General features: G+C 41.3%; 1 protein-coding gene across 1 annotated transcript in view; it reads right to left on the bottom strand.

Annotated features, from left to right (window-relative positions):
- Positions 1 to 14390, bottom strand: part of ANKS1A (ankyrin repeat and sterile alpha motif domain containing 1A) — a 181682-nt gene that overhangs the window by 109543 nt on the left and 57749 nt on the right. The window contains exon 2 of the mRNA XM_012646626.1: positions 112 to 192. Within this exon, the coding sequence (XP_012502080.1) occupies positions 112 to 192 (81 nt within the window). The remainder of the gene's footprint in view (positions 1 to 111; positions 193 to 14390) is intronic.

The following is a 14390-nucleotide window of genomic DNA, read 5'->3' as shown; positions in this document are numbered from 1 at the left end:
TTTCTCTGTTCTCAGTGCCACTGCTTAGCAAAGCTTGACAGGAAGTGAAAAAGACAACCTAAAGGCCTGCTTCTGCAGGGTGGGGCAGGAACGCAGCGCAGCAGTACTTACTTGTGGCCATTCAAAGCAGCATGGTGCAGGGGTGTGTAGCCAGTGCTGTCAACACAGTTCACATTTGGACCTCTCCACATGCTATCAGGGATAGAAAGAGAGAGGTTTCACAGACTGAAGTCACAAACCAACGTTAGAGACAGCTAGCTACTTTGAAAAGATTTCTGTGTGGTGTTTAACCAAACTGGTTACTTCCAAGCGACTCCTGATGAGGACAGCAGCTACACGTTACAGAACTGCACAGCACTGAAGGCACACGTGGTCTGCTGAACGAGTCAAGTGTCAAGACAACCGTGTGATCATTTAGAGCCTGTTCTTCTGCACCCTTCTCCTCATCTATAACTTCATTATTCACTCAGCCTAGGACTCATACTTCTGAGTACTCCCAGGATTGCAAAAATAGCTCATATAAAAGGTCATTGAAAATACCATAGAAACCAAACCACTCAGCCCATCACAGGTACTGAGCACCCACCCCTATGCTGGTGACTGAAGGCTTGAGAGAGACCTCAATGCAGACCAGATAGATAATCAAGATGATTCAATCTGCAAGGATCAGGATTTAAAACACACTAGGATACATATTTTAAGATGCAAGAGACAATTTTGTCTTTCCTTTGTAAATATGTCTTATTAGCAATTTTAAAAAATCAGAGTCTATAATCTGACTATCTTATTTAACTCAAAAATACCATACTAGGGAAGTCAAATATGGCCTTATTTAATCCTCAAAGCCTTAATTCTTATTTGTTTCACACCTTACTGCATCAGCCAGAGCTTCTAAAATAATATTAAGTAGCAGAGGGTGACCTTGTTTGTCCCTGCTTCTAATAAGAATAAGTATAATGGTTTAAGGTAGATACTCTGTAACATGTAAAGGAAGTATCCTATTCTTTTTCCAAAAAGTGTTATTAGACATAGTTAATTTAAGTGCATTCTCTGCAACTATGGAGATAATCACAGTTTTTCACATTTTATGACCTAATATTTTGTTATCAATAGGTTTCTTAATATTGAGCCATTCTTTTATTCTGGGAGTAAACTTTATTTGGTCATAATCCATTATGGCCCTGTCGGTAAATTCTCCTTCAGAGTATCTACTTGAGAGTATATTACTCAGTATTTTTCACATCTATACACATAATTGAGGCTGGTCTAACGGTTTTGCTTTTTATGCTATTGTAATTGGGTGGTATCAGTGTTAGGTTTGGGTCACAGATCAGATGGGCAGCTGTTTACTCATTTCCATTTTCAGAAAGCATTGACATAGAGCACCAATACTATAAAGAATCACTAGTAAAACCATCTGGGCCCAAACCCTTTATGCTCAGATGTTGAAAGTAGCATTATTTATAACAATAAAATTTTGGCAATAGCCATCAATAGGGAAATTACTATGATAACTACAGTCTGGACACAGCGTAGAATATCATATGCCAGTTATATTGCTATGTAATAAGATGGAAAGCAGATTATAATACAACAGTATGGAGAAAAATGAAACGAAATTATAAATACTGTATAGTTATGGCTCAGAAAGGATCTATGGGAGAAATTTATCAGGACAGTGGATTGAGTGCACAAGTTTACTCTATCTCCTGCCTAAAGTTCTATGAAGTAACAGAAAAGATACCCCACTCTACACCAACAGATAGATATTATAGATAGAGAAACATATAGATTCACCCCCAAGAAAATAAAAAAGATGTCACCAAGTAACTGGCAATGTTGAAGAATTACTAAAAGGCAGAAAGCAGACAAGGAAAGATCCACAGAGACACAATCTAGAAGAATGCAAATTAAGACACATACCACTTTTCACCTATCAGACTGACAAAAATGAAAATAATGACATTATCAAATGTTTGTAAAGATCAGGAAAACGAGCCCTTTTATACACCACTGGTAAGAGTTTAAATTGGTGAATTCCTTTGGGAAGACAGTTTGGCACCATCTATCAAAACCAAAAATAGATTCACTTTGAGCCAGCAATTCCACTTCCAGGCAACTATCCAACAGAAATACTTGCACATGTGCACAAAGACATATGCTTGGACAGGACTGCTTTGCTGTAAGAGTAAAAAACTTAAAACTTAATGTGTACCAATATGCAAGCCATAAAATATTAGATTTACCCATAAAATGAAATACTACATAACTATTAACAATAATAACAAAGGAAAAAAAAGTTAGACCTATATGTCCTTACATGGAAAGATTTTCTAAGACATACTGTGTTACAGCAAAGTGAAAAAAGAAGTCATTGTATAATACACAAAATATGAGCCCCTTTTTATAAATGTGCATATACATACACACCCTTGTACATGGATGGTGACTGGAAGAGCACTCACCAAGTGTTGACAATGGTTACCTTTGGGGCAGGAAATTTGTTTGTTGGGGACACTGCAGAATGGTGAAGAGAAAATTTCCAGTAGTGCTCTGTATTCTACCACACTGTTTAAAACACTTACAATGACAATCTATTCATGTAGTGCTTCTATAATAATAACTTTTTAAAAGAAAGGGGGGAATAATCTACGCATAGGTGAAAGAAGACCAAAAAAAATATCAAAATGTTAATAATAAATAGTTGTATATGGGTGACTTTAATGAGTGTGTAGATAATTACGTGTGAAATCTTTTTTTTTTGGAGACAGAGTCTCACTCTTTTTGCCCGGGCTAGAGTGCATCAGCCTAGCTGACAGCAACCTCAAACTCCTGGGGCTCAAGCCATCCTTCTGCCTCAGCCTCCCGAGTAGCTGGGACTACAGGCATGCACCACCATGCCCAGCTAATTTTTTCTATATATTTTTAGTTGTCTAGCCAATTTCTTTCTATTTTTTTTAGTAGAGATGGGGTCTTGCTCTTGCTCAGGCTGGTCTCGAACTCCTGAGCTCAAACGATCCTCCCGCCTCGGCCTCCCAGAGTGCTAGGATTACAGGCACTGCGCCCGGCCTTATGTTTGAAATCTTAAGATAGGCCAGGTGTGGTGGCTCATGCCTGTAATCCTACCTGGCACTTTGGGAGGCTGGGGCAGGAGGATTGCTGAAGCCCAGGAGTTCGAGACCAGTCTGGGCAATAGGGAGACCCCATTTCTACAAAAAATTAAAAAATTAGCTGGGTGTGGTGGTGTGTGTCTCTAGTCCCAGCTACTTAGGAGGCTGAGGCAAGAGGATCGCTTGAGCCCAGGAATTTCAGGATGCAGTGAGCTATGATGTCACCACTGTACTCTAGTCATGACAACAGAGCAAGACTATGTCTCAAACAACAACAAAAAACCAAACTTAAGATGAATTTTAAGTAAGAAAAACAGAGGCTGAGTATGGTGGCCTGTAATCCCAGCGCTTTGGGAGGCCAAAGCAGGAGGATCACTTGAGCCCAGGTGTTTGAAATTGCAATGAGCTATGACTGCACCACCACATTCCACCCTGGGCAACATAGAGAGACCCTGTCTCTAAAATTTAAAAATTAAAAATTAAATAAATAAATAATTGGGCAAACAGAACATTTGCCCAATGAAATAAACAGACATTTCTCAAAATAAGACATACAAATGGACAAAAGGTATGCAAAAAAATGCTTGCTATCACTAATTATCAGGAAATGCAAGTTAAAACCACAACGAGGTATCACCTCACACCAGTTAGAATGGCTATTATCAAAAAGATGAAAGATAGGTGTTGGCAAGGATGTGGAGAAAAGAGAACCCTTGCACGCTGTGAGTGAAAACACAAATTAGTGCAGCCATTATGGAAAACAGCATGGAAGTTCCTCAAAAAATCAAAAATAGAACTACAACATATTCTAGCAATCCCATTATGGGGCTTACCCAAAGAGAATTAAATCCGTATGCCAAAGAGGAATCTGCACTCCCATGTTCAGTGCAGCGCCATTCATGATAGCCTTGATATGGAATCCACCTGAGTGTCTGTCAGCGAATGGAGGAATGAAGAAAATATGGTATATGCACAATGGAAAACTATTCAGCCTTAAAACAGAGGGAAATCCTGTCATTTGTAATAACATGAACCTAGAGGACATTAAGTTCAGTGAAATAACCAGGCACAGAAAGACAAATACCGCATGATCTCTCTTACATGTGGAATCTAAAAATGTTGAACTCACAGAAGCAGAGAGTAGAATGGTAGTTACCAGGAGTTGGGGTGGGGGAGATGTTCAGTTAGATAGGAGGAAGAAGTTCAAGACCTCTATTGTACAACATGGTTACCATAGTTAATAACAATACACTGTATTCTTGAAAATCGCTAAGAGAATAGGTTTTAAGTGTTCTCACTACAAAAAAAAAGATGTGATGTAATACATATGTTAATTAGCTCTATTTAGCCATTCTACAATGTATAAATATTTCAAAACATAAATAAATACAATTTTTATTTATCAATTTAAAAATTTTAAAAAGTAGGATATATGTGCTTTGATATCAAAGCCTTAGCTGGTGAAGACAAGGTGATGAGCCTGAGGTACATCCTGATACCCCACCCTCCATTAAGCCTGGACTCCTACAGCACTTTCCAAATAAGGAACTAAAAGCAATTCTATCTCTTTGTCACACTTGTACAACGACCTCATTTTCTTTTCTTTTCTTTTTTTTTTTTTTTTAAGAGACGGGGTCCTGCTCTGCCACCGCAGGCTAGAGTGCAGTGGCGTCATCATAGCTCACTGCAGCTTCAAACTCCTGGGCTCAAGTCCCAAGTAGCTGGGACTGCGGGTATGTACCATAATACTTGGCTAATTTTATTTTTTGTAGAGATGGAGTCTTGCTATGTTACCCAGGCTAGTCTTGAAATCCTGGGCTCAAGTGATTCTCCCACCTTGGCCTTCCAAAGTGCTGGGATTATAGGCGTGAGCCACTGTGCCCTGACCTCATTTTCGAAGCCAAAAATTATACAACCGTGCCTGACAATGGATCAGAATGATGCAAAGTGAAATGTATCTGGAAAATCTAGGAGATACAGTTTTCATACTCACTTTCAAATTGCCACACAAGACAACAGATCATCACTTTATTATAAAACAGGTGACACTAAGAATCTAAAAACCAATCACTTGCTCCAAATCACACACCAAATCAGTGGCAGATCCAAAACTCCTTTTTATGGAGCTCTTGGCATTTGGCCAAAGACTTCTTGATATAATTGGAATGACAACATGAAGTAAATCTGCAGTAATACAAAGCTGTGCATAATTCAGTAGATGACTAGAATAAACCAACAGGAGCTGAGTAAGAGGACATACCAATTGGTTAAAGCAGCTAAGAGTACAGGCCTATCAACAACTAATTTATTACTGCATTGGACTCCACTATCTCTCAGCCATCTCAGTCCAGGTCCCAGAGTAATCCTGAAACTAAGATCTAAACAGCCCTTGATTAAAGGGAGGATTGAGCAAGCCCTTCATTATTTTCTTTTACCTCCATGACTCTGGTTTGAGGTGATTAAGTTTGGATATCCTATGCCAGGACTAAAACTCCCTCCAAACAATTTTAAAAGATAAGGAAAAAAGATAGGGACCTTCCTATAGAAAGATGTAACATTTCCAACCACTAAAGCCTTCCCCTCCCCACCCTTTCCCTCTACCTACCATCTCCTCCAAAGGCCCATCTAGAAATTTGGGGAACTAGGGAATATATTAAGCAAAACCTAAATGAAAATGGAGAACTATAATCTCCCTGTCTGGAATTTTAGCTTCAGACAGGATGGTAGTAACATTCCCTCCACCCAAGTTTCTTCCTTTCTGGCAGCTCAAGAAAAGAGCTATTTACAATCTAGGTCTTCCTCCCTATCAGAGCTGTCCTATTAGGTTTTTCTAAAACAGTTAAGTACCAAAAGGCTATTCACCAACAAACAAAAGTAGAATATAATGTACCAAGAGAACCAGGAAAAAAATTAAAAACACAGTCCAGCAGATTCCTAAACAAAATATAACCTCCACAGATTGTGCAGAAATGCAGTAGCCACCCTTGACTTGCAGAACAAACCCTCTTAATGGGTCTTAGAGCAGTCACAGCAAGGTTGCGTCCTGAAACTATAAAGCCTGGAATAGTTAAGAATGTGGGCTGGGCAGTTAGCAAGCTGACTTCAAAACTTGTCTCTGCCACTTTGTCAGTTTTTTGACCTTGGACAATTCACTTAATTCTCCAAACCACCATTCCTGCATCTGTAAATTCTACTTGATGGGCTTCCCAGGACCTAAATCATTCATGGAAACTTCTAGAAGCTTGAGCCAGTTTAACAAAATTAGAGTTGAGAGGTCTATGGTATGTCAAAAACAGCTCGACTGCTTCAACATGCTGTGTGCTGAAGCACAGCAAGCCTTGCCCTCTGTGCCTCAGAGGCACCTGTGTTTTCAGATGGCCTCTAAAGGTCCTGTAGAAGGCAAGGAAGAATATGGTATACGACTGATGAGGACCTTTGTTTTTGCTTTAGAGACAAGGTCTTGAGCAGGCTGGAGTGCAGTGGCATTATCATAGCTCACTGTAGCCTTGAACTCCCGGGCTCAAGCAATCTTCCTGCCTCAGCCTTCCAAGTAGGTGAGACTACAGGCGTGTGCTACCACACCTAGCTAATTTTCAAAATTTTTATAGAGACAGGGTCTTGCGGTTTTGCCTAGGCTGGTCTCAAACTCCTGGCCTCAAGTGATCCTCCTGCCTCGGCCTCCCAAAGCGCTGGGATTATAAGCGTGGGCCCATGCTCAGCCAACCTGTGGCCTTTGAATCCTACCTGTAAGGAGGCTAAGGCAAGAGGATCACTTGAGCTCAGGAGTTTAAAGTTGCAGTGAGCTATGATGACACCACTGCACTCTAGTCCAGGTGACTGAGTAAGACCACGTGTCATAAAAAAAAAAACAAACAAAAAACCTGCTGTACATTTATACGTGGTAGGCACTATGCCCAGCCCAATTTCATGTGTGACTACTCTGTGGGATCAGATTTCTGGACCAAATGATACCCTAAAGTGGTTCTTAGCTGGCAGTAAATGTGCTTCGCGTGGTTGTCCTGCCACTTTATCGCTTACATTACACAGAGAAGTAATGGCATCTCAATGGGGCAGAAGAGTGTCCAATCCAGTTCAACTCAATAAATGTTTATGTCAGGGTGCTAGATAGTCCCCACCCTTGAGCCAAGTGGGGAAGTCAGACAAGTAAACAAATGACATTACTACACAGTGTGTGACATTCTGGGAAGGAAGTACACAAAGTAGGCCAAGGGGAAATGGGAATAGGGAGGCTTTACAGAAGAGGAGATACTTGAGCTGAGCCTTTCAGCGCAGGAAGAATCACCCAGGCAGGAGAAACACAGAGGCAACATCCAAGTTCAATGTCCCCTGAGCAGTCACAGCAAAGTGGGGCAACTGTGAGTGGCTGGAGCGTGCAAGTCGAAGAATGGTGAATGAAGGTCAAAGAGGCAGGCAGGGCCAGAGCAGGAAGGGTCTTGTCTGTTACTAAAAAGTTTCAAGCAGGGAATGATCAGATGTTATGTTTTAGAAAACTCCTTCTGTTGAGAGCTGGGAGGTGGGCATTCAGATGGTCAATTTGTTATTCACCATACTATTGTGACAGCCTGACATATTTCAGAAATTTTTTGTTTGTTTGTTGAGACAGGGTCTTGCTCTGTCACCCAGGTAGGAGTGCAGTGGCGTCATCATAGCTCACTGCAACCTCAAACTCCTAGGCTCAAGCTATCCTCCTGCCTCAGCCTCTGGAGTAGCTGGGACTACAGTTGCACACACTACCACACCCAGCTAATTTTTTTATTTTTTGTAGAAACGGGGTCTCGCTATGTTGCCCATGCTGGTCTGGAACTTCTGGCCTCAAGTAATCCTTTGTCTCAGCCTCCCAAAGTGCTGGGATTATAGGTGTGAGCCACCACACCCAGTCCAGAAATTTTTTTAATCATTATGCTGAACAGTTGTGTAGATGATAGATTAGAAGTGTGTGACTAGATCCATCTAGCTAGAAATTAACAATTCAGGCATGTAATAAGGACCTAAATGATGGCAGTGGTAAGGAGGATAGAGAAAAAAAGGACAGATTCAATAAAAAAGATGAGATCTGGTAACTATTTATGCAGGAAGGGATGTACTGGGAGGGGTTTGAACTGAGCAATTCAGTGGATAGTGAGAGCAAATTCAGAAGGAAAACTAGGGTTGCTTTGTTTTGTGATTGTGGTAGCATGAGGTAGGGGAGAAGAGAAGGGAGAGAGAGGGAATTTTGTTTTGGATTAGTTGAGATTGAAATGAATTTTGACTCCCGTATGTAGATGTCTGGTCAGTAGGACCCTCGATATGAGGGTCCAGAACACCATGGTGATTAACTAAATAGTTTAAAACGACAATGTTCAAATGTTTACACATGTTACCCACATTTGACTCTTACAACCATATTATAGAGTAGGAAAATAGATACTGTTATTTCCATTTTACAGGTAAGAAAACTAAAGTTCAAATGATTTGCTGATCATCATAGAGCTAATTAAATAAGAACTGAAACAAAGTCCCACATTTGACTTCTAGTACTTGTTCCTTCCAGTTTCTCCAGGCCCTTGACATTGAAGGTTGAGAGAAAACAACTGGCAGCTCTGTGGGTCTCCTCCTGCATTAGTTCTCAGGAGGTCAAAGTCTCTCAGAGCAAGCACCAAGTCAGAAAAGGCCTCCTGGCTGCAGACTCTGTGAAAAGGGAGCAGTGGAAATGAACTTGAGGGGAAGGGGAGGTCCTGGGCAGCTCTCCAACAATGCTTCATTAAATCATAAGGTCTAAATAGGAGTTTGTCTCATCGGCCTTTTTCTGCCAAAGGCCTTCACTGTTTTCCTCTTTTGGTTATCCTTGCAAAGTCAGATTTATCTCTGAACCTCAGGAAGGGCTGGCAGTTTTCCAACACAAAAAAACATTGCCCTAAATCAGTCTAATTTAAAAAAGACTTCATCTTACTCAAAAGAATTTGACATATCCCTACTAAAATGCCTTTCACATCCTTCACAGTTAAGGGTAAAAGGAGAGATGCAAAGAGCCTATGAAATCATCCCCACCCTCAAAGGAGCTTGCAATCTTTGGAGAAAGACAAAACTTACCAACATGAAACAATCAGATACAAAACCCCACCAGGGTCAAAGAGTTAACTGGGAAAATCTAGCACACACTTTGATTTCTCCTCCCTCCCTAACACCATTAAAACAAGAGTAAAAACAAACAAAAAGGGCAAAAGGAACAGGTGAGAAGATAACATAAAATGTCAACCTTTTTTGAAAGATAAAAAGTATTTAAGTTAGCAGAGCCGAGAAAAGTAAATTTCTGCAGTCAGGGAAGGGGATGCCAATTCACACATGCAGCTTTGGGAGGGCGCAGGGATGAGAGGCACCAGGTGGCAGAGGCGGTCAGGGATGGGGAGGGGCTAAAACCAGGGCTTGACACAAATTCTGTATAATGAAGTGTCAGACCACTAGGTCTGCTGTCACAGCCAGGAGATTATTACTCCCCCACCCAGGCAGGAGAAGGTGGATTTATTCTACAAAGAATCAGACAGGCCCTAGCCTTGGGGACATCAGGAACAACAGAAGGCAGGGAGAGGCAGTGTACTGAAAACAGAGGCCCTGAATGAAGTCTGTATCCTGAAGGACAAGATCCCAGCCCCCTGACTCCTTTGGCTTCCAGAGCGCTGGCAGGCCCAACCCCACTCCCAAACAGAAAGTTACAAGATTCTTTCCTGGAGAAACCAATGACCCCACAGAAAAATTCAACAAATGCTGACTTCAGGGGATTCTCCAATAAAATGGGGGGGCGGGGAGAGGAAGGGAGGGTTCCTGCCCCATAACTCACATTATGTAAAGCCCATCTCTGAAAAGCTCTTTCCACGTCTACACAAAACATCCGATCAGCTTTTTAGTGTCTCATGCTTAAATACAAATGACAACCAAGGATCGCCAGATATTTGAAAAAAAGCCCTCAGCATGAAAGACAGAGCACAAACAAACAAAGAAATCATTCAAAGAAACAGAGACAACAGGCCAAATAAAACATCAAAATTAAAAATCTATTATCACATAAGAACAGGATAAGAAAAAACAAGATCAGTGAAAAGTTCTTGGAAATTTGAATTAATGATAGAAATAAAAATACAAATAATGAGCCAGAAGATAAAGTTGAATAAATCTCTCAGAAAGTAGAACCAAAGATAGACATGGGAAATAGGAAAGATAAGAAAATTAGAAGACCAAGAGTTCCAGAGAGAAGAGGAAAAAAATCATCAAAAAAATAAGAAATTTTCCTTGAACTTCCAGTTAAGAGAGTCTATCCTGTGCTCAGTACAAAGAATAATAAAAAATTATTAGAAAGACCTGCCCCTCCAAGTCCCATTGTGAAATTTTAGAAGACATGGGATAAGAGAACATAGTTCCAGAGTAAAAAACCAGCTTGTATACAAAGAACTAAGTGGCATCAGAATGTTCAATAGCATCACTGGAGCTGTAAGACAAAAGAGTAATGCTTTCAAAATTCTGAGGTGAAATGATTTCCAACCTACAATTCTATAGCTGACAAATTATCAGTTGAGTAAAAAGAGAATAAAGACATGTGGGGTCTCAAATTTTACCTCCCACACACCCTTTTATCAGGACATGACTGGAGGATGTGCTCTACCAAACAAATGAGCAAACCAAGAAAGAGGAAGATGGGTCTCCAGGAAACAGGGCGAGAGAACCAGCCCTGCAGAGGCCTCGAGAATGACTAGGCCCGGCCATGTCTGGACAAGACAGGGAACCCAGGGATGTAGGGCTGCAGGAGACAATGAACCTGACAAGATCAACTGTGTATCTGCCTAGGATATAAAAAAAGAATACGGATTTAAAAGTATGGTTGTGGTTTGGGAAGAAAGTAAGCTGGACATAGAAAACTAAGAAAATCTATAAGAGAGGCAATTAATGAACAGTACAAGAAAAAAAATGAGATCACAGCATACTAACTGGCTCAGCAGGTAAGTAACACTAACATGTATAATAACACAAAGATAAGCATTAAATACTGATGTAACTAAAAACTATGATATATCTGAAGGTTGAAAGGAGAGGCAGTGGACAGAGAGAGTGTAAGAAAGCTAACTTTTCTCTTCCAATAGAGACTAGTAGAGGATGTCTAAAATTTAAAAATAAGGAAATAATAGCAGAAGCCTAATAATCAGAAATAAGGAGGAAACAACTGGAAATGGTTGCTTTTCCAGAAGGGCACCAGGAGTGCATAAAAGGCCTTCCTGGTGGGAATGATCCAGAAAGGATTCTACATGACGGGTTGGACGAGCCTTTGTCAACTACGAAATGTATAATTCTGGTAACCTGGGGGTTTTGTGGCCATGCGTTCTTGTGTTTCAAGCATGAAAAGCAGTTATGAAAAGCAGTGACTCTGAAAAGTTTACTCCCTCACAAGAGAGAAAGACACAAGCAGGAAAGGCAGTGGCCCATTTTGACTGCATGTGTGACACAATTCACACAAGAAACTTGGAAGGATAGCCTCCTTATTCCACAAAGCCAGCAAGGAGTTCCTCCCTCTGTCCTGCCAAGGACAATTATCTTCAGGATAGATATACCGGTTATATCCAGTGCTGCTCTTCTCACCATTCTGTTCTGAGCCCTTTTGTTCTTGTCAGCAGTTTGCACGGACACACACAATACCAAACACATACACAAATCAGCAGGTTCCTTGAGAGGGGGGACTGTCTGAAACCTCCTTGTACATTCGCTCTAAGGATTGCTATCTCTGCTATCTTAGGCAAGTGAGGCATCACCTCCCTATCAATGCCTGTAACAGGAAGGCGGAACGTGAACAGTGCATAAAAGAGTACCGAGTGAAACTGTCATTCTAATATGGACGTGGACATGACAACCTGAGCAGTATGACGTGAATACCACTACAGGGGTTCTCTGCTGTAATAATGGATGTTGACGAAGACTAACATGTATACCGTATTTTTACAAGCCATACTTTCCCAATGATTTGCACTATTATTTTGGGGGCCCTTATCTGATTTGATTCAACTTACCTTACGGCTTCTGAACACTTGAGCATTCACCATTTTGTTTCACAACTGCAAACAAGGCACAGAACTGCTGGACTACATGAAAATGGTCTCCAGAGCTCAAATCCGGATTCTAAGTATAAAGCCTTCAGTGTATTCACTCACTGAGCAAAACATACAGTTGTTAAAGTGCATGCTCCATGATAGGAGGGACCATGCCCATCTTTTGCCACCTTCCCAAGCAACAAGCACGTAGCATCCGGCACTGTGGAAAGAGGGAAGAAGGGGAAAGCCGCTGTGCTATTCTAGGTATCTTACAATGAATAAGACCAAGTCCCTGCCCTAAAGGACTGGGAGACATGGAAACAAAAAATTACACTGTAGCACTGTGTTCCCCAACCCCTGCCAATCAGTACCCTTCCGTGGCCTGTCAGGAACCCGGCCGCACAGCAGGAGGTGAGCGCCAAGGGAGCAAAGCTTCATCTGTGTTTACAGCCACTCCCCACAGTGCACATCACCGCCTGATCTCTGCCTCCTGTCAGATCAGCAGCAGCATTAGATTCTCATAGGAGCGTGAATCCTACTGTAAACTGCGCATGCGAGGGACCTAGGTTGCAAGCACCTTATGAGAATCTAATGCCTGATGATCTGAGGCGGAGCTGAGGCGGTGATGCTAGTGCTGGGGAGCTCTATGGAGCTCAAATACAGGTTATCATTAGCAGAGAGGTTTGACTGCACAATAAATGTAATGCGCTTGAATCAGCCTGAAACCATCCCTTGACCCCTGGTCTGTGGAAAAATTGTCTTCCATGAAACCAGTCCCTGGTGCCAAAAAGGTTGGGGTCCGCTGCTGTAGCATGATGATGGAACAATGGGATTCCATTAGCAAGAAAAAGGGATGCAAGGGCATTGCAAACAGGGGAAGAATGTCTGGAGCCATGGTGATTTTTTTAAAACAGACATTTCCCAGTTTGTTGCATTCCTTATACAGAATTCTTTCCTAGAAGACCACGCTCCTCCCGCCTCTTCCCCAAGTCCCCATCCCATCTCGTCTCTTCAACTTCTATTCAGTGTTGAGCAAAGCTCTCTTCCTCAGGGAGCTTCTTCCCTACCTTCCCAGGCCAGGCAGAGCTCTTCATGAGCTACCTGTAGAGCTCCTTGTACTCTGCCTTCATTACAACGATCTCAGTTTGGAGCTCTGTATGTCACTATTTGACTGCCTTTCTTACTAGACGACAACCAACTTCAAGGCAGATTCAGACACATTTTGTTTACCGTTGTATCCTCACTGCCAACTAAGCACTGCACCTGGCACATTCTGAGAGCTCAACAGATAAGAAAACTCTACACCTATAGGCATGAGGGGGCCTAGCTATTTGAAGAAAGTATGGCAAAATTATTTTTTTAGATGATAGAAACTACATATAAGAACTCAAATATCCTCTTCTAAGTTATTTCTTGGGTAAACGATATGGCACAAATTGTATTAAATATTTGTGCAGACTCATATCACTCTAAGACGTATTATTACCTAGAAAGAAAAAGCAACATTTCTTCTGTGATTTAGTGCGTAAGTGTGTGAGTATCTGTCAGAGAGTTTTTAAGAGTAATTTGCTCCCTGGCTTGTCGAAGTCCAGAGTCTTAAATGAGCTGAGGTAGGAAGGAAAGATGCCTTAATCATTCACATGTTTAGGGGCACAGATGCCTTCACCTTAGGGGAATCATTAATTCTGGCTTATATATGTTGCCCCATAATTATTAACAGCATAATGACAATATTAACAGCATCCCGGCCTGGGCAATACATTATGTGGTCACTTTACTCCTTCCAGACTTTGAAACCCCTTTCTTGGAACTCTGCATGTAAAGGGCCTAGAAATAACAGTTAACATTTATTAAATGTTTACTATGAGCCGAGCATACTTTAAGTGAATTAAATAACCCACTATTTACTTCTCACAAGAACTCTAATAAGGAAACTTTAGGAAATTGACAAGGATGGAGATAAAATAACTTATCCAGGGTCACAGAGCTGGAGGGAGTGCCACTGGGTTTAACTCCGAAATCTTAACCACTGTGCTATATACAGCTTTTTGAAAAATGGCTTTTATCCTCGCTATTTTTCTCATTCCTGAATAAGATGAACTCCCCCTCAGCTAATATTCTTCAATTTCCACTCTACCTCACATTCCCTACCCCTCATTCATCCTGTCCCTGTCTTGCTCTTTTTCTTTCTCTCCAGGGTCACAGGAAACCA

Source organism: Propithecus coquereli, unplaced genomic scaffold (genome assembly GCF_000956105.1).
Source record: "Propithecus coquereli isolate 6110/MARCELLA unplaced genomic scaffold, Pcoq_1.0 Scaffold248, whole genome shotgun sequence".
NCBI lineage: Eukaryota > Metazoa > Chordata > Mammalia > Primates > Indriidae > Propithecus > Propithecus coquereli.
The sequence above is the reverse complement of the archived record's forward strand: the minus strand, read 5'-3'. Positions and strand labels throughout refer to the sequence as shown.